Genomic DNA, 24,067 nt, shown 5'->3' on the forward strand with positions numbered 1-24,067 from the left:
ATGAATGAACTAAGGTAAGTACTATTCTTATTCCCATTTTACAGATGAGGAACCTGGGTTAGAGCTGCTGAGTAACTTGCCTGTAGCTACACAAGTTAAAGGCAGAACTAGGATTTGAAATGAGCTCCTCTGGATTCTAAAGCCAAGTCATGCCATTTCTCATTGGTGGGATCAGTAGGAAACTGCAAAGAGAGCTAGCATATATCTAGCACCTTCTATATGATGAGCATGATCCTGGGCAGCCCGGGTGGCTCAGTGGTTTCACGCCTCCTTCAGTCCAGGGTGTGATCCTGGAGACCCGGGATCGAGTCCCACGTTGGGCTCCCTGCATGGAGCCTGCTTCTCCCTCTGCCTGTGTCTCTGCCTCTCTCTCTCTCTCTCTCTCTCATAAATAAATATTTTTTAAAAAAGATTTTAAAAATAATAATCCTAAGCACTTTATACTTCCATTAGCAGCTGACCCTTCAAGTCAGCTATTGTTACTCCCATTTTTCAGATGAGGTATATGAAGCTCAGTGAGGCTCATAAGCACCACACCTAGAGTGAGAGGCAGAGGTAGTACGGGAGCCAAGTCTTTCTGATTCCAAAGCATTTCTGTACAAGACCCCGCATTGTCAGCTACATACACCAAAGTGTAGGTTTTGGAAAATACCACACCATCGGTGGGTGCAAGTCAATATGGCTATTGAGGTTTTGCCTTCTCCAGCTTTCCTATAGCTTTATTTTCATGAAATCACTGTGCATTGAGCTAAAAACGTTCGTCCAGGTTGAGAAAGCACGAGTCCAAGCTTCTGAGATGTAGCAAAAAGCAGCTGATGACTAAGGATGACAAACGCAGGCACCGTAGCCCCCTGCTGTCTCTAGCCTCATCACCACCACATGCCCCAGTCCAGGTCTGAAGTTAGATGGATGATGTCACCAGAGCCTCTTAAAGGGCTCATCACTCACAGCCACTTGTCCTCTATTATTAAGCAGATCTATAATGCATGTAACATCTTCTACTGAATTTCCATTCCTTTCTCTTCATGACCAGGGAAAGAAAAATAGAGTCAGGATGACTTTTTCCAGCTCCTCATCCCCATTGGCCTTCACTGAAGAATAACCTCATCTTGAATTACCTCCCCAAAATGGTCATTCAGGCCCTGGTTTCATTAATAAGGATGAAGCTACAGTTTCATAATTATCATCTAACTAATGCACGTTCTATATAGACAAGCAAATGGATTTCCTCTCATCTTTTCTTCTTGAGTCCACACAGGAGGGAACACATTGGTAGCTTTTCCTTTTTCTCTCCTTTATTCTCCACTTTATTTTTTGAAACTTTGGAACTGTATCAATTCTACCTTATCACCTCCTATAGAGTTAATGAGAGTCCTCCTGAAAATCTGATGTCCTCATTGTTCGAGTGTGAGTCTAATTAGAGTTGTGATCTCAAGGATCGGGAGGAGTCATGTAGGAGAAGGGTTGTTTCAGGCAGAGGAAATGAGACACAGGGTGCTTACCCCCTCTTAGAGCTTGTGAGGAACTGAAAGAGGCCAGAAGACAAAGCCTCCCCTGAAGCAGCAGGCTGGATGGAAGAGCAGGTGTCAAGGACAAATGGTGTGGGAGTTAGCCTGGGGTGTGGCCAGTGCAATGACACAGCAGTCCACGCTCAGAAGGACTCCATGCCTGGTTTAATGCTCTGTTGTCACCATTGTGAAATTTAAAATATTTTTTGAACAGGGGGCCCCATGTTTTCATCTTGCACTGGATCCTACAAATCATGAAGCCAGTCTTTGGGGAAATCCATCGGCCTTTCTGAGATTCAATTTCTGCTTTTGTAAAATGGAGAGCAGAGTCTCTCCTTCAAATACAGTGTCATGAGTATTAAATGAGATTATGAATCATTAGTCCGTTCTATAGTAATTGGTACCTAATAAACAGTCCCTTCTCCTTGGCTAAGAGGGTCTATCAGAATCACCTGGCGGGGGGAAGGGAGGGTTATTTCTCAAAATTCATTTGCCAGGGTTCCACTCTGAAGGATTCTGACTCCTAGATGTGGGTTGGGGGACGTGTAGTGGTTAGGGCCCTACAGTGATACTGAGGTACACCTGAGGTTAAGAAAAGTAGCCTTGGGTTTTCAGAGATCTAGCTAAGAAGCAACTTAATAGAGGAGAGCAATGGAGAGGGAGAAATTGATGGACCACTACTGATCTTTAACATAATAAAAAAAAACCTGTTAAAAAAGAAAGAGGTCATTGATAATGCTGAAATGCACTATGAGAACTCATCCCATTATCAAGGTTCCTCTAAAATTTCCTGCTGTCCACTGGCCTGATAAGTACACCCAGAGGAAGAAGGGCCATGGACAAGAGAAGCCAGGGTCAAGACCCAGGTTGGGGGCAGGTTTGAATTTCTCATCCCCTTAATGATCCTAATACCATACTAGATTCCTGAAAAAAAAAAAAAAAACTGTAGCTAGAGGGAGTAATCCTGAATTATGTTTATCCTGTCCAGATTTTAGGCTTTGACATTCTTCTAATGAAAAACCTGAAGCCTATCCTACTTGAAGTAAATGCAAATCCCAGCATGAGAATCGAACATGAGCAAGAAGTGAGTACTTTGAACATCTTGAACATATTGCCCTACAACTGCATGTGTGCTCTCTCTCTCTCTCATGTTGTTCAGTCAACTAAACAAGATTAGGCATCCTCAAATAGGCCCAGCAAACTTCTGCCTGAGTCTAAATGATTTCAGTTTTGTTGAGCTCTGAACAGAGTCTATAAATATAAGACCTATCCGACCCATGGTAGCTTCCCAGAATGCTGTTCTTCCAATTTTTAAGGTCTGTAGACATAGAAGCAGCTGAGCCTTTCCATCCGTTTTGACATGAACTAATTAGTTAGCCTCAGGAGTTGAGCTAATTGAAATTCTATGAATATGACTTAGCCATGTTGACATACTTGAATCACTAAGATAAATAGTACATTTAACAGCGGTTATATTTTTTCCTCCACCCCCCTCTTAAAAATGCATAAAAAAGATTGGAAGGAAATACACCAAATACTAATATTGGGTGGGTGGGGGGGAGCAGATTATGTGGATTCTTTTAAGGGGATTCTTAGCCCCTTCTTATATTTCCAAATTGTCTGCAATGAGCATGTGTGATTTTGATGATTGGAAAAACATAGTGCTCTTTATGTATATATTTACCCTTTATATCTTTTGTTGATTTGTTATAGGAAATTGCCATAAAGGGGGGGGGGATTTTAAACAATTGTCTTCTATAGATTAATATAAACAAAACCTAACTAGCGGTACAACTGGTAGAGCCGGGGCTGATAGGTACTTGGTACCAAGTCACTCCCACCACTGTAACACAGAATCCTTACCCATTCAAGCTTTCTCCAGGGGTGTTTGAAAATGTCCCCAGCCTTGTTGATGAAGAAGTGAAGGTGGCCGTGATCAGAGACACACTACGACTCATGGACCCACTTAAGAACAAGAGAGAGAAGCAGTAAGTATTTTTTACATCATTTATTTCCATCAACTCTGCTCGCCATGTCCTAGTCCTAAGCCATTTGGTTCTTAGAACATGGCAACGTTGTGAGATTCACATATTAAACACTCTAATCCACCATATTTTCATTTATGGATATCAGCCTCCAAACACAGTGACTTAAAATCAGGAGATGGAGACTTGTATATGAATCTGACATTTGAGATTCAGCTGATGTGTTTTTAGCTAATCATTATTTGGAATCTAGAAAGTCTCTTCCACAAACCCACTTTCCCTAGGAGAGAGAGGATCGCCTCTGGCCCGCCACTGTTCACACAGTGCTTCTCTCGGAAATGCTCAAGCATAGGACAGCAAGTAAAACAAAGCCAAAGAGAGCATCACAGTTTGCTTAAATGTGACAAAGATCATTTCCTTTTTACTTTCTCCGTGACATTTACACTCTTGCGTTATGAGCTTTTGTGTTTCAACGCTCACAGACCCAATTTAAGGAAATTCTGGAAGTTCTATAATCTTTACAGCAGTTGTAATTCCCTTCCGTCCCACCTACTCCAGGGCACCTTACTCCAAGGCCTTGGGATGTTGGTAGGCATATGTGCCCCGCCCCTCCCTCCATGGAATCATCCTGAAATGAATGGCATTTCATCGGAGTATTTTGTTTGTTTTGTTTTTGTCAAATTCCTGGCTCTCACAAAGTATGGGTTGAGTAAATATCGTTATGCTTGTTTTAGGCAGAAAAATCAAAGACAGGCATTTCAAATAGCATTCTTTGTACCCCCGACAAATCAGATTGACCTACACGCTCGAAGACAAATAAAGCGCTTGTCAGCTATGGTTCAAGACTGCAAGGAACACTGACTGCCCATTCCTGAGCAAGCGGTGCTCTGCAGGTTCCTCTCCCGCAGCACCTCACTAGCTGGCCTCAAGCTGAGATATTGTTAGACTACTCTGCAGTGGTGCTTCTCCCCTGGCTGCACCTTGGGATCATCTGGAGAGCTTTCATCAATACCCGTGTGAGGGCCCTCACTTCTAGAGACACTGATTTTAATTAGTCTGGGCTGGAAGCCTGGCCTACATAAGTTTTTTAGGCTCCCCAGGTGATTCTACCATGCAGCCAAGGTTGAGTGCCACTGCCTGGCAGGAAATGTCATTCTGTAAGAATATTTGTCAAATTCTGAGTCAGGCTAGATGGTGCCGGCTCAGTTGACTGCCTCTCCCGGGTGTTCTTCACCACGTGAGGCAGAGATTGCCGTTGTAGTCAAGGCTTGGCTGAGAACATTCACCTGCAGTTCATAGGGTCAGTCCCACCAGGTGTGGCTTCCACTGATTAGAGCTTCAAAATGGTGTCCGGTCAGGTCTGCTGCATCCTTGGTGCGGCTCCAACACCACAGCAGCAAGTAGCGGGTGTGTCCACTTACATGGGCACACAACTGCTTGCTTCAGCCATCCTCCTAGGGAAAGCAGCAGATGGATTGCAGTTGAGTCAGATTAATTGTAATAAAACTCATTCCTCGCCAATCTACTCTCTAAGGGTTATGGATCTCCTTCACAGAGATTATTAGGTCTTGAGAGACTGTATGGCATTGTGGGGAGGTTTTGGTGGCCATCCATGTCAGTATGGCACACGAGTACAGCTCTTTACAGATGACCTTGACACATGAGCATTCTGATTTTTTTGGTGGGAACGAATTCAAAGGCTATTGTGTGCCCCTCACCCAGAATAGGAAGAGATAGAAGAATATCACTATTTTCACATTAAATGGTATTGAAACACAATTGCCTTTCTTTTTTTGTTTTAGTGTTTTGCTTTATCTACAATTGGCATTGTGGATCGTCTCTGTGAGCTGTAGATTGAAAATTTAAAAGCGATGGGGCACAGGACCACAGGAAGGAAGGGAAAGGCATTACGACTTGTCAGTCATAGGTAGCAGAACCTTGTTTTAACTGAAGGAGCATTGGCTTTTTTTATTTTTTTAAGGTTTTATTTATTTATTCATGAGAGAGAGAGAGAGGCAGAGACCCAGGCAGAGGGAGAAGCAGGCTCCACGCAGGGAGCCCGATGTGGGACTCGATCCCGGGTCTCCAGGATCACGCCCTGGGCCCAAGGCAGGTGCTTAAACCGCTGAGCCACCCAGGCTGCCCAGCATTGGCTTTTTAAATTGATAACCAGGAACAGTTAAAACTTCTAGAACTGAACCTTGATTCTAATATAAAACCCTCCACTTTCCCCTTTTCTTACCCATAATATAAGGGTGCATATTAATAGCCAAATGTCATTTATTGACAATTTTCCTAAATTTCACCTTTAAAAAACCCCCAGAAATGATTGTCCATGAAAGTACTTTGTAATCTGTAAAGTGCATTTATACATAAAGGATTATTATTACCATTTTGGTAGCTTTATCATGCAGATAAAAAGGCTAAAGTTATCCTCCACTCCTCTGTGTAGACATCTTTCAGAATAACTTGAGAAAGCACTATGCTTATGCCCACAGAAAGTGCCCAGTGGGGTAGAGCTGAGTCATGTGTGTCCAAATCTGAGACCATGTCTTTCTGACTGCAGAAAATGATGTCACATAGACTTCTGGGTTGGGAGGTAGCTTTAGAAACCAGAGTGGCTTGTGTTTAAATAGGATCTGACCTAAGCCTTTAAAAAAAATTGCTATCCTAGCCTTTCCCTACAACTTTTTAGAAAAAGAGGGTCTGAAGTGTCCCTCCTTAGTTCCTTCTTGAGTACAGATTATCAGCAGGACCAGTGAGGTGGGTCTTCACGCTCCCCAAATAGATAGAATAAAAATGGTAGATAGATGTCCTGACCTCTTCATGCCTCTAAGCTTCCTTGGGAAGGTGTGGAAGGGGCTTGTGTCCATGTGTGAGGCATCTTTACACACCCCAGGAGCTTATGGGCTGGGGTCAGTTTCCTGATGGGGCTGAAAGCAGTCCTCATGCCTTCCATGGGGACAGGAACTTGTGACTCCTGGGACCCATCTTGGCATAGCTGGAAGCTTTCTCTTGAGCTCGAATCAAGTTCTGACCTCAGAAATGTTGCAGAGCTACATGAGCCTCAGTGTCCTTTGCTATGAAATGACATTTAAATGAAATATTGAAACCTGTTGATAAATAGTAGCCACTTAAATGCTTAGTTTACTACTCAACAAAAAAATTATTGGGGCTCCTGGATGACTCAGTTAGTCATGGTTAAAGGTCTGCCTTTCGCTCAGGTCATGATCGAGCCCCACATTGGGTTCTCCACTCAGTGGGAAGCTTGCTTTTCTCTCTCTCCCTCTGCCTGTCAGGCCCCGGCTTATGCTCACTCTTTTACTCTGTCTCTGTTAAATGGATAAAAAATAATAATAAAAATAAAATTATCAGGCAGCCCGGGTGGCTCAGCGGTTTAGCACCGCCTTCAGCCCAGGGCATGATCCTGGAGACCCGGGATCGAGTCCCACATCAGGTTCCCTGCATGGAGCCTGCTTCTCCCTCTGCCTGTGTCTCTGCCTGTCTCTCTCTCTCTCTCTCTCTCTCTCTCTGTCTCTTATGAATAAATAAATAAAATCTTTTAAAAAGTAAAATAAAATCATCTACTAGAGTATGCGAAAACAAAAAATGAAGCCTAGCTATCATTATCTTTCCCCGTATACTTAAAGTAGAATTTTGAGTGTAAAACCAATGACATATCCTAAAACTGGAGCTGCTAGGTCACTGCGGATTGGAGCTGGTTGCCAATGGAAGGTTCTGTTTCCAAGTAGCAAGATGTCACTGGCCTAGGCATATTTCTTTGTTGGATTAGGAAAAAATATCTTTGGCTCCTGAAGGAATAAAATAGCCGTCATAGGAGAACCCTTTTGAACTATGATAACATTTTGTAATATCTAGTGACTCTGATTTACATACTAGGGTTCTTTGGAGGCACTGAAGGGACATGGGAAGGGTAAGTCTGATAGAGAGGGACTCTGGAAACATTATGTATCTATAGACACATATATGGTGGTAACACTCACATAAAATTAGCTATTTAAATTCCATGTCATTTAGTATATTCACAATGTTATGCAACCGCCACTACCCCTACCTAGTTCCAAAATGTTTTGTTACCCCGAAAGGAAACCCTGTACCCATGAAGCAGCCACCCCTCATTCCCACCTCCACCAACCTACTTTCAGCCTCTGGATTTACCTATTCTAGATACTTCATATAAGTAGAAACATACGATATGCAGTCTTTTGTGTCTGGCTCCTTTCACAGCATGTTTTCAAAGTTCACCCATGTTGTAACACGTATTAGTGCTTTATTCCTTTTTATGGCAAAATAATGTTCCATTATATGGATATACCATATTTTATTATCCCTCTGTCACTTGATGGACATTTAGGTGGAAGTAATGAACTGTTACATGTTGGCGTTCCACAGCAGATTTCATTTGAGAGCAAAGAATCCTTCCTGCTACAAGAAATATTTTAAATTCCTGGTTTACTTCAATCCCCTCATTTTATTGAGAAAGGCACAGACTATTAGAATCAAAGAGATCTTAGAAACCATCATGCCAGTCAGCTCCCTGGTTCAAGAACCTCCCCCCTAAGCATCCCTGATGAAGGAGCAGCATGTGTCCTGGGGAGGCACTGGATGTGGCATCATCCTAGTCTGGGGTGAAGTTTTTAACCTCTTATCATTGTACTGAGATTGGCCAAGGCACTCTGTTCTCTGATCTGGTATCTAAAATGGGGATCAAGGTATCTCCTGGGCTGGATTGTCATGGTCATCACATGAAATGACACCCAGGAGAGAGCCTCACAACGTCTGAAAATATTAGATGAATGCCAGTTGTTAGGCCCACCAACTGACCAATTAGGCTTTGAAGTTCTGTTAGGGTGACAAGTAGGTCACCAGCTTCTGAGGCAGCCCATCTGAGTTGTGTACATAGTGGTTCTGCACGTGTGAATCATACAAGACAAAACCTCAGTGAAGAGGTCACAAAGCTAGTTAAAGGCAGAGTGGGAACCAGATTCTGGGTTCCTGACCTGTACAGCAGTGTCCACTTCACTTTGCCATGTGGCTCCATTGACCTCCCACTTCTCCTTCTATTCAAAGTAAAGCTTTTAAGATAAGGGGTGGGGGACCAGGAAAATCAATGGATTTTTCCTTTTCTCAAGGGATTTAGGCAGCCTAAGTCTTTCTTTTTTGAAACTCTTATCCAAAGCAGAAGTAAACAAATTGCATTCCCCGATTACTTAAAAAACAAAGTGATTGTTCCATCAATTGATTAATTTTTGGAAGGTCGGTTTACCCTGGGGAGCCTTCTCACTGGTATTTTTCTTCATTTCCTGAACATAGGCTCCTTTCTCAGGAATCATAGCCTTTAGGACCCCAGAGAAGTGTAAGTGAAGCCTTGGAGGGACCACAGGTGATTTTTTTCAATATCGTGATGTCATGCAGTGCCTGGGAGCTGTGATATAGACTGCCTAACCCTTATTCAGAAGTGTGTATTTGGAACACGATTTATATAAGGCACGGAAACTCCTTTTCCCCACAGCAACATCTCAATACCCTCTCCCACTTTCATTTACTTCCTATCACAGCAACAACAACCTGGTGTATTATAAGGGGAGGAGTCAGGCTGCCAGGGCAGCTTTTGGCCTGATTCAGAGAGGTCTGTCCTCTAAAGCCTTCATTGGGAGCTCAGGCTTCACTTCTCACCTTGAGTCCAAGCATGTTGATCAGATCCTGAACCATATTCAGAGCCAATAAATTAAGTGAATCCCCAAATCTCAGCTGGGGCTTGTACCAAGACCAAGGAATGTAACTCTGTCCTGTCCTGCAGAAGAATACAAAAACACATGAATCAGAGGTCCTCCAAGCCCAGACCTCTGCCACTTAAACTCAGTGTATCCTACTGAAATCCCCTCAATGGTAGGGAAGAAAGACTCCTAAAATATCTAGACTAAACATGCCTTCAAAAATGTGAGACATCTTATCAGAGAGTGCTCCTCTGCAAACAGTCTTGCAGAAGAGTCATCTAACCATCCTGACCAAAGGCCCATCTGTGCTTGCACAGCTGACATTTTGCTGAAATTCTGGGTTTCACTGATTCCTAAGGATTCCTTTGTGACAAGACACTACAGATCAGCACACACTGACCCCAAGCACTTTTGAAGATTTCACGTAAATCGGGGAGTCTGCGTCACAAAGAGATGAATAATTGCATTTTTTGTTGTTGTTTGTCATTGACACCATGCAAGGATTAGAGACACAGCTACTGGCTCTTAGAGTATTTACTGCGCACTTACTGGGTGCCAGGGAGAAGACCTACACAACTCAATTAGCTCACAAGCCAGTGGGAAAGGCAAGACCCACACATACAAGTAAGGTAGAAAGTGCAAAGTGCCCTAAAGGTAAAGACAAATTGTCGAAGGAGAAAAGTATAAGGACAGATTATTTGCTGATAAAAAGAGTTTAAAAAAATAAAACAGAAAAAGCAACCTGACAAGGAAGAGGTGGCATTTGAATTGAGGTTTAAAGAATGAGTAAATCCTCAAATGAGTATTTGAAACACACAAATGATGAAAGGACGTCCTTGTTGGAAGAAACAAAGTCACGGGGCTCGGTTGGGGGACTTAAAGGTACAAGACAGCTAGAGAGGCAGGTGCATGAAGTGGATTCACGGAAAGGAGGTGCTGCTGGGGAAGTGGATGAAGACCCAGAGGCCAGAGGGGGATGGCCTCAAAGGGCAAGCTAAGAAAATCAAAAGCTTGTTTTCATCAGTCTGTGGTACATGAAGGCTTTAAGAGTATCTGTGAGCCCATTAACTACATAAAATGTTGTATATGTGTGTATTTTTTCCTGGAGAGAAGACCAGAAATTTCATCATGTTTTCAAGAAGTTGAGAACCCCAACAGTCCTATTCACATGAGAGGGCACAGGGAACTGAAGCAATTTGTCCAAGGTTGGGTGCTGTGGCTTCAAGATACATTATGCCCTCTGTACCTCCAAACGCCTCACGTTTTGGATGGCAGTCAGCAAACTAGAAAAATATGTGTGCATTTCCAAGTAAGAACAGACAGGAAATGACTAATGATAAGTGCATTATGTTATGGGCAAGAAATAAAACCAGACAACTCTATTCCATTTGAAAGTGTTTAAGCATTAAGTCAGAAGTAACCAGTAAAAAGCCTCTTTTGTGTGAAGTTTGTTGAGCAGGAACCATTTCTGAGACTTATGGGAAAGGTGGAATTTCCTGTGCTGAGCGAGAGTGTCATTTCAGAGGCCATTAGACAGGAGCTGAGGCCCTCTGCCCATAGGCAGGCCCACTGTCCCACCCCAGCAGACAAGAATATGGCCAGTCAGGCACCACTATAGGGAAGTGGTGGTGCCAAATTCTACATAGGCCCTTTCAGAGTCATTCCAGGTAGAGGTGGGGGTAGCAAAGGCACTTGGAAATTTCCTCGGGGGTTGCTCAGTCAGCCTTCAATGTTCCTGGGCTTTTAGATGAGGAGTTGTTAGCCTTCTGGAAGGAGGCAGCGTGGCCTGGCTTCAGGAGACCTAGGTTTTGGTACCGGTTCTTCCTGGCCTTGGAAAAGTCCCTGTATTTTCTGCACCGGGTTCCTCATCAGAAATGAAAATAAGGCAATGATAGTGGCTGCTCTGCCTATGTGACAAGGAAGAGTTGTTTCTGGAGTGTGTTCCACTCATGTGCAGGGGTGTCTCCACGTCCTCCCTCTTTGGCTCACGACGGCCATGTGCGCCAGGTGCTAGTCCCACTCCTCCCTTACAGATGAGGACACCGAGACTCAGAGAAGCCCGAGAGGCCACGTGACGGGCCTGAGGCCTCACGACGTAGAAGCAGCAGACCGAGATTCAGAGCCAGGTCTGGTTAGCTCTTGCCTTGAGAGAGAATGGATGCGAACGAAAGAGATGTGCGCCCACAGGGTCTTATCATGTCATTACCTAAGAGTCCCTTTGGGCAGGGACTCGTCTTTGTATCTTTAAGTACTGAACAGGAGTAGGTGCTTATGAGTGATTGGTGAGCGAGCTCTGTGGCCAGCTGGGTGGCTACTTCATTTTCAGTAATGTTCAAATCCAGAATGAATAAAATGTGAGCCAGTGTGCGGAGAATGCCAACGTGCAGCAGGATCTCCACATGATACAAGAGAGTGAACAGCACCTTACAGGAAATTATTTGTTTGTCACTGTAAATCCCAGACTGCGAAACAGAAGAATGTAGGGCGAGCCAAGAATTAGGTGGAACCACATGAAATGGTTGGCATTAGACCTTTTTTTGGACCTACAAGAATGGCAGTTTCCAATGATTCAGCTCTATTAGCTGGCCTGGAGAGGTCAAGGTAGCCTTCTTGAGGGAGTTTGGGCTTATGTTCCCTTGGGTTGGATTTGGTGAGAAAAGAGAAACAAGTTTTGAGGAGGAAGGATTTTGTCTTAGAGTCAAGAGAACCCCTGAGGAAGCAGGAAAGGAGACCCACTCATATTTTGAACGCGCAGGTAGGAGAACACAGTGGGTGATAGTGGGTGCCCTGGAGTCAGATGCTCCTGGGGTGAATCCTGGCACTGCCACCGACAGCTGAAAATGTTACAGAACTTCCTCCCCTTTCCGTACTTTGATTTCCTCATCCGTAACAGGGGGTTTGCGATAGGATGTTTCTAAAGGGGCAAAGCAATGAGAACTTCTTAATTTGGAGAAAGAGAGAAGAAAATGTCACTTATTCCTAACAGACTATTTGCTACAGGAAATGTCCAATCTGAGTGTATTTAAATAAGCCAAACAATATGTGTAACCTGGGGACTTTCTTTTTTTTTTTAAGGGAAAAACAGTGCAAAGGTAGAGGTGGCAAAGTAAGTGGGAAGGGAGCTCCAGCACTGACAGGTTAATTTTTGGCTGTGAGGATGAATTTGATTTCCCTCTAATTATCTGCTAGATTAAAAGAAATGAAAGATCAAAATTAAAGCCAGTTTTAGTTATCCTTTGAAAGCCCTTGGTTATCACACCAAATGGTGGGCAATATTCTCCAGTTGCTTTCTTTCCTTTTCATTCAATTTCCATTTTTTCCTCCACTTTAAATAGCACAGGAGCCTCTGGCAACCCTTGCCACAAAGGCTAATGTGAGGTGGTGGAAAGAGGTGGGAGCCACCCCCACGCTCATCCTCCCTTGGCAGTGCTCGCCTCAACAGGGAGGATCAGCCCATGGAGCTGTTCAGTGTGTGCGCTTCTTGCCAGGGTGGATGTCTTTATTTGCTTGGAAAGGATCGTGTTATTCCTCCAGACTGTCTATGCCTCCGCAGCACTAGAGGCCATCCCAGAAAAGCTGCCAGCACGTGCATGAATGCATGCGTGTGTGAATGAATGAATAAGCGTCGAGGGATCGTCCACATGTAGTCCTGTGCTAAAGGCTGGGGCAGGGGTGCCCCTGAGCCTCTGCAAGGTGCAGGGTGCAGTAGGAGCAGGAGCAGCAAAGTGAGCAGGATGGAGCAGTGAGAAGGGCCCCGGGCAGAGAGAATGAGTCCCCATGAGGACCACAAGGCAGGAGAGCATGGGGCTCTTGAAGCACAGAAGGAAGTCCAGAGCTCCAGCTGTGTGGCTCATAAAAGTTCCAAGCTGGGAACAATCTAACTGTCCACTAACAGAAAAATGCACCCATCATGGGTATTCGCTCACTGGAATACTCTATGCCAATGGAAATGTGTGAACTAGAGCTCTGCGCAGATGCTGACGTTGAGCAAAAGCAGCCGTTTACAAAAGGATATCTACAATCTGGTTCCAGTGAAATACAATCAAAACAAGCCAAACTTTATTTTACAGAGATGCAATCCTAAGTGCAAAAATAAGAAGAAAAGCAAGGACAATTTGTGAGAATTTCAGACAGTTACTTCTGGGTCGGGATGGGGAGAGTCACCGGCTGTGCTCTAGTTCTTAATCCAAGTGGTGGCCCAGTAAGTACTGGAATTACTCTTGAAGCGCACACATCTGTTTTCTACACTATCCTATATGTGTGCTAGACCACAGATTTCCAGGTTAAATAGAGAAGGCCAGCACGGAAGGATTATAGTAAGGTAAGCGGGGAGGGAGTCAGGAGACAGGGCCAGGTGCTGCAGGATCTAATGGGTCAGGCCATGCGTTTTGTTTCTGTCCTCAAAGCAATGTGTTAAACAACAGGGTGGCATGATGGGATGTGGCCGCAGCAGGAAAACCAAACTAGAGCAAAGTGAGGGTGGATGTGGGGCAGCTCAAAGTTTTGAGATAGTGGTTGTGCGGGCTTGATGACAGTGGTGGGGATGGAGGGAAATGTTGCAGCCACTGGGGACTTAGAAAGATGAGGGGATAGGACTTGGGATGGATCAGATGTGAGAGGTGGGGGTGAAGGAGGACTCAAGAAAGGAGCCAGGTGAGCATCTAGAGACACAGGCCTGGGGTTTAGGTGTCTACACGGTGGGGTTGGGGGTGGGGGTGGGGGATGGCCAATGATGGGAGCATTTACTTATGCGTGCACATCTGCTAGCCTTGGCTCCAGACAGGTGCATTTCTGCATACCAGGACCTCTCCGAGGCTCTGTGAGGGATAGCGACCAGAATCTGTCCTCAGAGGCCTGATTGAGAAGTGAGATTGGACATCCCCCTGCTCAGAGGAAAGGTAGAGGAGAAGAAAGGACCCTAGGGGCCCCAGGGGCATGACCATTTTTAGCTTGCAAGGTTGTGGTCGTTGTGTGGGAGAGGGCTGAACTCTCTGCAGGCTCCAATGGGCAGAACAAGGAAACATGGAGGAGATTTACAGGGAGATTTATTTAAGCTTGAGGGGAGAAAAAAAAAAAAACAACACCCAAAATCAAAAAGCAACCTTACGTGGCCTGAAATGATAAAGGTTGGCTCAAAGGAATAGTGAGTTCTATGTAGCTGGAAGTATTCAAGCCGAGACAAACTGGCCCCAAGCAAGGAAGGAGCACCAGCTCTAGGGTCCAACAGACTTGGGTTCAGTTCCAGGTCTCATGATCTTGGGCTAGTTACCTGACCTGAGTCCCGGTGTCCTCCGCACAATGGGACAATGGTTGGCTGTGAGGATCACATAGGGACCCAAGCAGGTCTCTGGGTACAGCCACTGCATGGTATCTCTTGAGTTCTGACTGAATACGTGACGTGTGTTATCTGGTTCAGCTGTCACCAGCTTGCGTGCAGGCCTGCCCTTGACATTAGTGGGGCCTGAGAGAGTACAGGGTGAGGTCTGAGCCTCCTGCCAGCCCCTCTTCTCTTCCCACTCCCGACTTCATCCACCATTGCAAGGGGAAGGGAGAGACTCCAGTTCACACGCCTAAGCTCTGTCCACACCAACCCCCACCCTGAGCAGGTCAACTTGGCTATCCCTCAGGTCTAGAAAGAGCACAACAGAAGCACCATTTGCCCTTGAAAGGATGGACTCAGCCATTTAGGAGGGGACACCGGGGTCCCAGGTACCAAAGGGCATAGACCCCATGTGGGCATGTCTGCTTCGCCCAGAGGACTCCTTGCCCCACAAGGGGGGCTACCAGAGCTGGGCTGCAGCAGGACCCTCTCCAGTACAGAGCCCAGGACGGGGGCTGGTTGCCAGGTCTAAGTGCAGTATTTTCTGCAAGATTCTTAAGTGGCAATGTTTAGTTATCTCAGGTATGCTTAGCCATGAGCTCTTCTGGGGCCTCAGTGGTGTGATGAGAGGAAGGAGAAAAGTCAGGAAACTGAGGAGAGAGGGCAAGGGGCTGGGGAGGGGTAAGAGCGCAAATTAAAATCTGGGTCAGCATTTTCATTTCCATGGTAGTGGAGGTGATCCCACCAGGGTGCCACAGAGGAACCCCCTGATTTCAGGCCATCTAGCCAAACTGAGGAAGAACTGAGAGCACAACTGCCTCCCCTGGGAATGGGGCGGAAGCTGGGGTTGGGAACAGAGTGGCAATGACCAGGCCTCAGCCACATAGCCTGGAGTTCGAGATAGAACTGCAGCCGTTAAAATCACGAGCATGGCAACTGGGATGGCACGGCTGGGCATCATACTCTGGGTCTGAGTCAGCAAGCCCACCCCAGGCCCCTTCTACTGGTATTTTCCAGTCTGTTCGTACGCTCCCTGCTGAGACCGGCTCGGGCTCTCGGGCTGGATGGAGGCAGAGTCCTCAGATGCAGGCTTTTAGAACCCACAACTGAGAAGGGCCAGAGGGGCAAGGCTGCGCAGGCTGTAGATGGGTGGTTCCCAAACTTTAGCAGCCTGTCAGAATCACCTGGTGGGGTGAGGACGTTATTGAAGGCCAGATAGCCCAGTCCCACCCCCAGAGTTCTGATTGTTCTGCATTTCTTACAGGGTCTCAGGTGATATCAATGCTGCTGGTCTAGGCACAGCACAACTCTTTGAGAACCACTTGTCTGCCAGCCCTGGGCCTTGCGTCCATCCCAGGCTATCTGAGGACTCTGGGCAGCAGCCCCTCGGCCCCTGTTGGGGTTTGGCACTGTGCTCTCAGGTAGTCAGTAAACTCATCCTTATGCAAAGAGATGGACAACGCCCCTGGGGAAGGAGGCCACTGGAGACACTTTATCAATAATACAACCAAATAACACAACCCTACTCATGGGTGTCGCATATGACCACAGAATTGAAAAGGCAAAGCAGAGACACTGCAGAAATTCATGTTTTTATTAATGTTTCCTTTCCCTGCCTTTCTGTGCAGGCTTTTTAAGATGAGTCAATAGTAAATGATTGTAAAAATCCAACTCTTTTTTTTTTTTTAAGATTTTATTTATTTATTCATGAGATACAGAGAGGGAGAGGCAGAGACACAGGCATGGGGAGAAGCAGGCTCCACGGAGGGAGCCCAATGTGGAACTCAGTTCTGGGAGTCCAGGACCATGCCCTGAGCCGAAGGCAGACGCCCAACTGCTGAGCCACACAGGGACCCCTAAAAATCCAACTCTTAAGGCACAGTCCACCCTGTTTGAAATGGTTCTTCCAACAAGGGGAAAATGTTGCAGATTTTTTCTGTCTTCCTCCTCTTCCAGCTGGTTTGCAGGCCAAGTCCTAGATGCATTCTTAATTTGAGCCATCCTCTACAGCAGAACAAGTGGTGGGGAAAATTTTTTCTCTAGGCAACAGCAACATTTCTGTCTCATCTGTTTGGTTTTGTGCTGTAACATGACAGCTCGTGGGGCCACTGATTCAGACTGAGGTCCTCCTAGGAATGCATCGTTCACGATCAGTAAATATAGCAGGTTGCAGATGTTAGCCATTTCATTATTGCAAATGGAAATGAATGCTTCCTTGCCTTGTGAATATTTTAAAATGCAACAACAGACAAGTTGTATCTCACTCCCAAATTTCACGCAGTTCTGAACCACTTCCTAGCTCAGCATCGTCTGATTATCCCGAGGCCCTGAGCTCTACTTGTCTTCAGGGAATTTGGTGGCAGAGTTACTTTGTCCCAAACCATGGAGGAGCCTAAAAGACTTATAGGGCACAGATCATCTCAGCCCCACTTACTTTGTCCTTGGATCTGTAGATATCCTTGCTGGAAATGGAACTTGGAACAATACTTTTTTTATAAATGGAGGTGTCGTTTGTATGGGTGACAAAACAATGGGTTCTAGAATCTGGTGAGCCTGGGTTTATCTTGACTTTTCTTTCCCTCTTGCCCACTGTGAAACATGGGGCAGTTACTTAACTTCTCAAGGTCTCGGTCTCTTCATCTGTAAAGTGCAAATAATAATAATAATAATAACTGCTTTTAACGGAATTATTGTGATTGTTAGTTAAATGAATAAAAATACATAAATATGTAGCATAATGACTGGACATAAGTATAGTAAGTGGTAGTTATTTGACAATTATCCTTGTTACTGTCATTATACAAAGTGCCTATCACAGCACCAAGCACATAGTTCAATAAATGGTAATTATTATTATTATTACCATTATAATCCATACAGATGGACGTATATCAGAAACAGCCTTCCACTGTGCAAATTATATGAGTTTTATTTTTTTAAGATATGTGAGCCAAGAGGAATTTACATAAGCAAATGGACATTTTAATGAAGTTTAGCAAGATTAAAGTAAATCAACGGTGCTCATATAGTTTAATTAAGGTAATCCCTGATGCAAAACATTTGTTCAATTTGTGCCTTAGAATGAAAATGGGTTCCGTGGATTTTCAGGAATTTCTCCCCCTTGCTGTGCGTGGGTATGGGGACCTCAAATGACAACAGTCTGGGGCACATGGGTGGCTCCGTTGAGTAAATGTCTGACTCTTGATTTTGGCTCAGGTCAAGGTCTCAGGGTCCAGAGATCAAGCCCTTTGTTGGGTCCTGCACTCAGTATGGCATCTGCTTGATTCTCTCTCTCTCTCTCTCTCTCTCTGCCCTCAGACTGCTCATTCATTATCTCTCTCTCTCTCTCTCTCTCTTAAATAAATAGATAGATAAAGAAAGAAATTCTAGGAAGAAAGGAAGGAAAAGAAAGAAAGAACAGTCTTCCTGTGGAAAATCAGCTCTCACCATATAGGAGATGATGTGGGCTGGGAATCAGGATGCCGGGCCTCACCCTGAGCTGACCTTTGTGGCTCCCCACACTTCTCCGGGCTGGGTTTTGTTCATCTCCAGAGCCTGAAAATGCTGTGATTTTTCTAAGTGCCTGTGATTTATTGCCTTTAAAAAGGAAATAAGAAAAAAGAAGATTTCATTCTTTAAAAATCCTTAGACTCTGCAGATTTTCCCTGTTGGTTTTAAACCACCAGGTATTAGGTGCCAGATATTTGAGGGTAGCTTAATTGGAAGTTGTGTTTATCATCTGGAGTGTAAGCACTTGTACTAAATGTGTTTTTGACGGTCTCTCACCACCCAGCTTCTTGCTTCCAAACAGGATGATTTGCTTCTCCATTGCATTCAGAAGAAACACTTTAGTCCTGGTTACCAATGTTAATTAGTTTAGAGACAGGATTGTGTTTCTAAAAATAGTTCTGATACGGAAGGCCATATTTTGGTGCTTTTATAATCTGGCGGCTTTATCAGGAGGACTTCAGGAGACTTTACATTTTATTCTTGGTCCAGGTTATTGCTAGGAACTTTGAAGTAGATGAACCAGTGCTTATGATCTCGGGAATGGTGCTCATCTCTGTGCTTAGCTACTGGGGATACGGACAGTGCCTCCCATGGTTTGGATCTTAGCATTCGTTCTACCAGTTGTTTGTGGGAAATCTCTCCCCTGGTCTTGAACGCTTGTTGATTTGGCCTGTGATAGCATGATGGTGTAAATGCATGATATCAGTGAGGCAGACAGACAGCATTGTCTATGGTCAATGCAACATAAGAAAGGGAAGGAATTTAAAAAAAAAAAAAAAAAAAGGAAGGCATGCTAGTGTGGGAGACCTAGGCCCTGGTCTTGGCTCTGCCACTGAGCTGCTTCTCTGCCACACACTGTAGGCCAGGTCTGTACTGGAGCCTCTGGAGGTGAAGGGAATTCTCTGTGGCTCCCCTGCCCAGCTCCATCATCTGGACTTTATTATCTCTTCACTGAGGGGCTTGGGCTTGATTGTTGAGGATCTCTTTGTTCTAACATTCTGTTTGCTCAGTTACTGCTAATAATGGCAGCAAGTCTCAGGCTTATTACATAGGTGGGCATTTTGGTACGACTCCAGCAGCAGGCAGATCTCTGGTTGAGTTCCAAATTACCCTGAAACGTGTGCTTAGTTTCTGAGTTTGGTCATACCCCACATAAAGTTTGTTGTTGGATTTTTTTTTTTTTTCAGAGGGTGGGATGGGCAGTCTCTATAAACTGTTTCTTGGCTCCGTTTTAGTAGTTGAGAAATGCTTTGGTTAATTTTGTATTCTGGGCTCTTAGTGGCATTCAGATTGCTTTATGTGTTACCTCAGATTAAGATCTCAGAATTGGTAGGGGCATGGCATCTTCTTGATTTATGATGTAGTCATTTGAAGCTGTTTTTTCTTTTAGTTTTACATTTGAGTTGTTTTTGGTGATATCACCCCATTCTCTCATTTTTCTCCTCCTTAAATTCTGTGTTCCAGTCTGAATTAAAGGGATTGCATTCATACAGTGTAGTAATGTTTGGGATGATTTATCACATTCATGCTGACATTTAAGCTACCTCTTTAGGAAAGAGCTCTGCCCCTTTCCAAGCCTTCTCTGTGAGAAGGAGGGGGATCATAATGGTTAGAATCTTTGAAGAGGGCCCAATCCACAGCCTTCTTTTCTGCCTAAATTCTAACATGATCAAAAATGAGACAAAGGAATAAAGGTATAAGGGCCAAAATATCACTGTCATTATGGAAAAGATGATGTTGGAGACTGTGTCCTATGTCCAGAGCCAAACGAGCCTCCTGTTGTTGAGTCCAGAGTGAGAGTCCTGAGAGCAGTGGCTCCCCAATCCCACGAGCAGGACAGGTGGGAACCAGAGCCAACCCTGGTGACAGATCCTCTGCTCCAGAGCTGAGTGGCCTCCCCCCAGTTTCTTTCCCCAAACTCACCCATCAAAAAAGGACCTTGATTTCCTCAGGGCCAGAGTGAGGTGGGGCAGAGAGAGGGCAGAGATGTCCTGCTGAATCCCTCCGGTCAGGTGGAAAGAAACATCCAGGATAGGGAAACAGGGTCTCCTCTCCCCGTCAAAAACCAATCCTACTGACCTCACAGGAAGCAGAGAAGCTGGAGTTAAAGGGACAAGTTTTGGAGTCTGACAGACCCAGTTCAAAACCCTAGTCTCCACTTAGAGGCTGTGTGATCAGAGATGAGTGCCTTCACCCCTCTCAATCTCACCTGTAAAACAGGAGAGCGAGTCCTTCTTTGTGAAAGTCAAGTGAGATCATTCATTAGAATGCTGGACACATAGTAAATGCTCGATAAATAATAGAAAGTCAAAAGACATACTGTGTAGAAATGTCCTTTGTAAATGATACAGTTTTATACAAATATAAAGAAGTATTATTATTTGGGGGTGGTGGTGGTGGTATTAGCATAGTATCGAATCCCCTTGCTATGCAGCAGTGTTATTCCCCCCCCCAGTTTAGGCTTATTAAAATAGACTGGGGGGGGGCTTGTTATGTGTATCTTTTCTATCAGCTCTTACAAAGAAGATCCATGGGCCAGAAGAAAAAGAAGAAATTAAACTAATGAGAGACCCCTGGCATCAGAATGACCATGCCTCTGATTCCAGCTATTTTTGTAGATTCCTTTTTTTTTTTTTTTTTTTTTTTGTAGATTCTCCTGGAAGCTGTCATGTAATTCGGTAGCAGCCACTAGAAAGTCTTCACTCCATTTAATTTATGCCAAAAAATCATTAGTGGAATTTTGACACAGGCTGAAATGCTGCTGTCAGGCTCCAAGGGACAGCTCCACTTGCCAGAGACGGCCCTTGAAAGGCACTGGAGGAGGAAATGGAGGAGGGAGGTGTGGCTTCACTCTGCCTCCTCTCATCTATCCCGGTGGCCACCGCCACCATCACGCGCAGAGCGTTACCATGGCCAGCTACTTTCTTGTCTAGTCTTTCCCATAATCTCATGAGGCTTTATTGTACCCACTAACTTGGGCGAGCCCGCTCATTTGAGAAGAGCTAGCAACACCTCAAAGCCTGGAAGGAGGGCCCATCAGGTTCCTGGCAGCTGCCATGTCATTGGCTTTTGGGGTTAACCAGCACAGCGCCCCTTTTCTTGGCAACTATTATTGCTAATATCTAGCCACAGCTGCATTTTGTTTGTTTGTTTGTTTTGCTTTGGTTTTGTTTTATTTTTGTAGTGACATTTGCTTTTCTCCCTTGACCAGGAAGCATTTGAGCGTTGCCGTGAGAAGCAGGGCTCTCTGGAAGGTCTGCGATGCACACTTTGTCCTTAGGTCAGACTCATTCCTCCATCCTGGTGGAGGAACCATACTGCTTAGCACCAGGTTTTGAGGATATGAATCGTTGGAGTTTCGTTCAATTCTAAAGAAATTTATAAACCCCTACCTTTTTCCAGGCCTAGGGGTGGAAATTAAATAATAGTACCTACCTTGTATGGTTGAGGTAATAAATGGAAAGTGCCTACAACAGGACCTTGTACACAATGAGCACTCAGTGAGAATAGCCATAGTGTGATTATTGGTAGAGGCTTTGGGGGAGCTCCCAGCAGGCTGGGAATCACACTTCAACAGACAATTCCAATACCTTGGGGGTGAAGACAGTGGTACAGGATGCCCAAATGGGAAAACGCAGAGATTAGGCTGGGCAAGGGCTGATAATTATGTCAGATGGAAGAACTGAAGACCCAGGCTGTGTAAGCTGGGCTCGAGCAGGTTTGGGATGATTGGTAACTATTCTCACATGTAGGGAGGTCCTCTTGGGAGGAGCACATTTATTCAGTACGATTCCAGAGAGAAGAGCTGAGACTAACAGAATGTACCAGAAGGCAGATTTTGGATAAAATATTAGCAAAAAGTTTCTAATAATCAGAGTTTTCTAAAGCGGAACAGGGCTGCCTTGGGACCCTGCTCTCTGTCACCAAAGGGCCTGTACAGAGCCAGGTAAAGCAAAAGGTAGAGGAGGGAGATCCCAGGCTTTGGTACCAGAGAGCCACACTTGAGCCAAACTTGTGCACTTGCTGCATGATCCTAGGCAGGTCTCTTGACTCATCAGACTCTGCTTTTCTTTCTTTTTTTTTTTTTTTTTTCTTCCCCTACCTCAAGACTCTGCTTTTCTTGAAAGGACACATGCCAAGTGCAAAAGCACTTTATGAACTGCGGAACATCATGCAAAGTGTTACTTTTGCTTGTCATCACTGCAATTACTACTGAACATGTCTTCATTATCTCAGTAGCAAATGTTTGTGGATTGGGTTAGTTAAGGAACCAAGGATTTTCCCCCTAAACCTGGCCCTGAAGCTTGACTTTGGGTCTTATCCCCAGAGCCTCGTACATATAGTAGATTCCAACTTAAAAATGTACTGCGTGAAGGAATGAGGGAGGGGTCAAACATGTTAATCACTGCTGCCTGACACGGTAGTCATTGAGCTAAGCACTTTCATTCATCTCATTTAATCCTAAATACAATCTCATGAGATGGCCCCAAAAAACAGGGTATTTGACCCAGGATCGTAACGGTGATGCCAGCATGGATGGCAAGCTGGCCCAGCTGGCTTGTGGGTCACTGTCTCCTTTAAGATTCCACTTTTTGGGGGGCGGCTACACTCTTGGTGAGAAATGTTTGGCCCTATGACTGGGGGAGACATATTCCCCTTTGGGTCCACCTCTTCTGGAGGGATCCTGGTTCTCAGCTTGCATTGCACCAACTGCATGCAGGCAGTGGAAACTCTGGAAGCAGTGCTTCTCTCATCCCTGAGTAGTCCTGCAATGCTACCCAACCAGGAATGTCCTAACTCACTGCAGAGCATCACCACAGCCCACCCCCACCCCCCGCTCCCCCCAGCTTGGCAGCTAGACTTCAGGGCTGTGGACTTTGTGATCCTGAGTAGAGTCTGCCACTGCCTAACTCGGACTTTGGGCAAGTTGTTCTTCGAGGCTTGGTTTCTATATCTGTCAACTTAGACAATACCGGGGTGCCTGGGTGGCTCAGTCGGTGAAGCATCTGCCTTCGGCTCAGGCCATGATCTCAGGTTCTTGGGATGGAGCTTCCGCATCCGGCTCCCTGCTCAGCGGGGAGTCTGCTTCTTCCTCTCCCCTGCCCCTCTCCCTGCTTGTGCTCCCTCTGTCTCTCTCTCTCAAATGAATAAATAAAATCTTAAAAAAAAAAAAAAAAGCCTGAGACAATACCAATCTCTTATAGTTTTTGTGAGGGTCAATGTCAAATGCTTGTTTAGTCCATCGCTTGGCAATGAAAGTGCCCAGAAAGTGGCATAGGATGTCCATCATCCCCTGACTTTTAGAGTTCTCAGACATGGTAGATATGACTGGGTGAACAGTTGCTACTATATAATTACTACAATTTACCTAATTATAGAAACACACATAACACCATTTTCTCCATCCCTGTAATATTGAGGTGCACAGATTTGGGGCAAATATTGGATAAATGAAGACCAAAGTTTAAACTAGTGATAATTTCCTTCCTGCCACAAGTATCTCCAATTCAGGACAGAGAGCTGCCCGGAATCACTGCTCTGGTTTGCATTCTGCCACAGCCGTGTTCTGCTGAGCTAACTTAGGGCCCGGCCTGCAGCTATATAAGCCTCCACTGTCTCATCTGTAAAATGGGGGTAGCTGTAGCCACTTCGTAGGGTCATTGAGAGGACTAAATGAAATCCTGTACATCAGGGTGGGGGATGGGGCTTGACAGTGAGAGTTGTTCAATAGACATCAGTTCTAGTACCAGATATGAAAAGGACTAGGTCAGTGTTGGCTTATAAAAGGGGGCACTAAATAAACAGGACTTTCCATTATTCCTTTTCAATTTACGATCCCCTTCAATCCTCTGAAAGCACGATGCCAGCATAACTAGGCTTTATAGGATGGAGCCAGCTGACAGAGGAACCAGGCCTTGAGGGAAAAATGCCCCGGTTCTTTGTTCAATGGGGACCACTTGAGGCTGAGCTTCGTGGTGGCTCCAGGAGATCATGGGGGCGAGTAGG

The 24,067-nt window shown here is 45.1% G+C and overlaps 1 protein-coding gene and 1 long non-coding RNA gene across 2 annotated transcripts in view; one reads left to right on the forward strand and one right to left on the reverse strand.

The window, feature by feature from the left end:
* TTLL11 (tubulin tyrosine ligase like 11) overlaps positions 1-24,067 on the forward strand; it is a 244,572-nt gene that overhangs the window by 111,895 nt on the left and 108,610 nt on the right. Inside the window, exons 5-6 of the mRNA XM_038546068.1 lie at positions 2,497-2,592; positions 3,381-3,496. Of these exons, the coding sequence (XP_038401996.1) occupies positions 2,497-2,592; positions 3,381-3,496 (212 nt within the window). The remainder of the gene's footprint in view (positions 1-2,496; positions 2,593-3,380; positions 3,497-24,067) is intronic.
* Positions 16,258-20,118, reverse strand: LOC111097506. The gene is made up of 3 exons (XR_005365025.1): positions 19,985-20,118; positions 17,999-18,148; positions 16,258-17,191 (listed from the first exon to the last, which is right to left on the reverse strand). It is a non-coding gene; the product is annotated as an uncharacterized LOC111097506 (long non-coding RNA).

This window comes from Canis lupus, chromosome 9 (assembly GCF_011100685.1).
Source record: "Canis lupus familiaris isolate Mischka breed German Shepherd chromosome 9, alternate assembly UU_Cfam_GSD_1.0, whole genome shotgun sequence".
Lineage (NCBI taxonomy): Eukaryota > Metazoa > Chordata > Mammalia > Carnivora > Canidae > Canis > Canis lupus.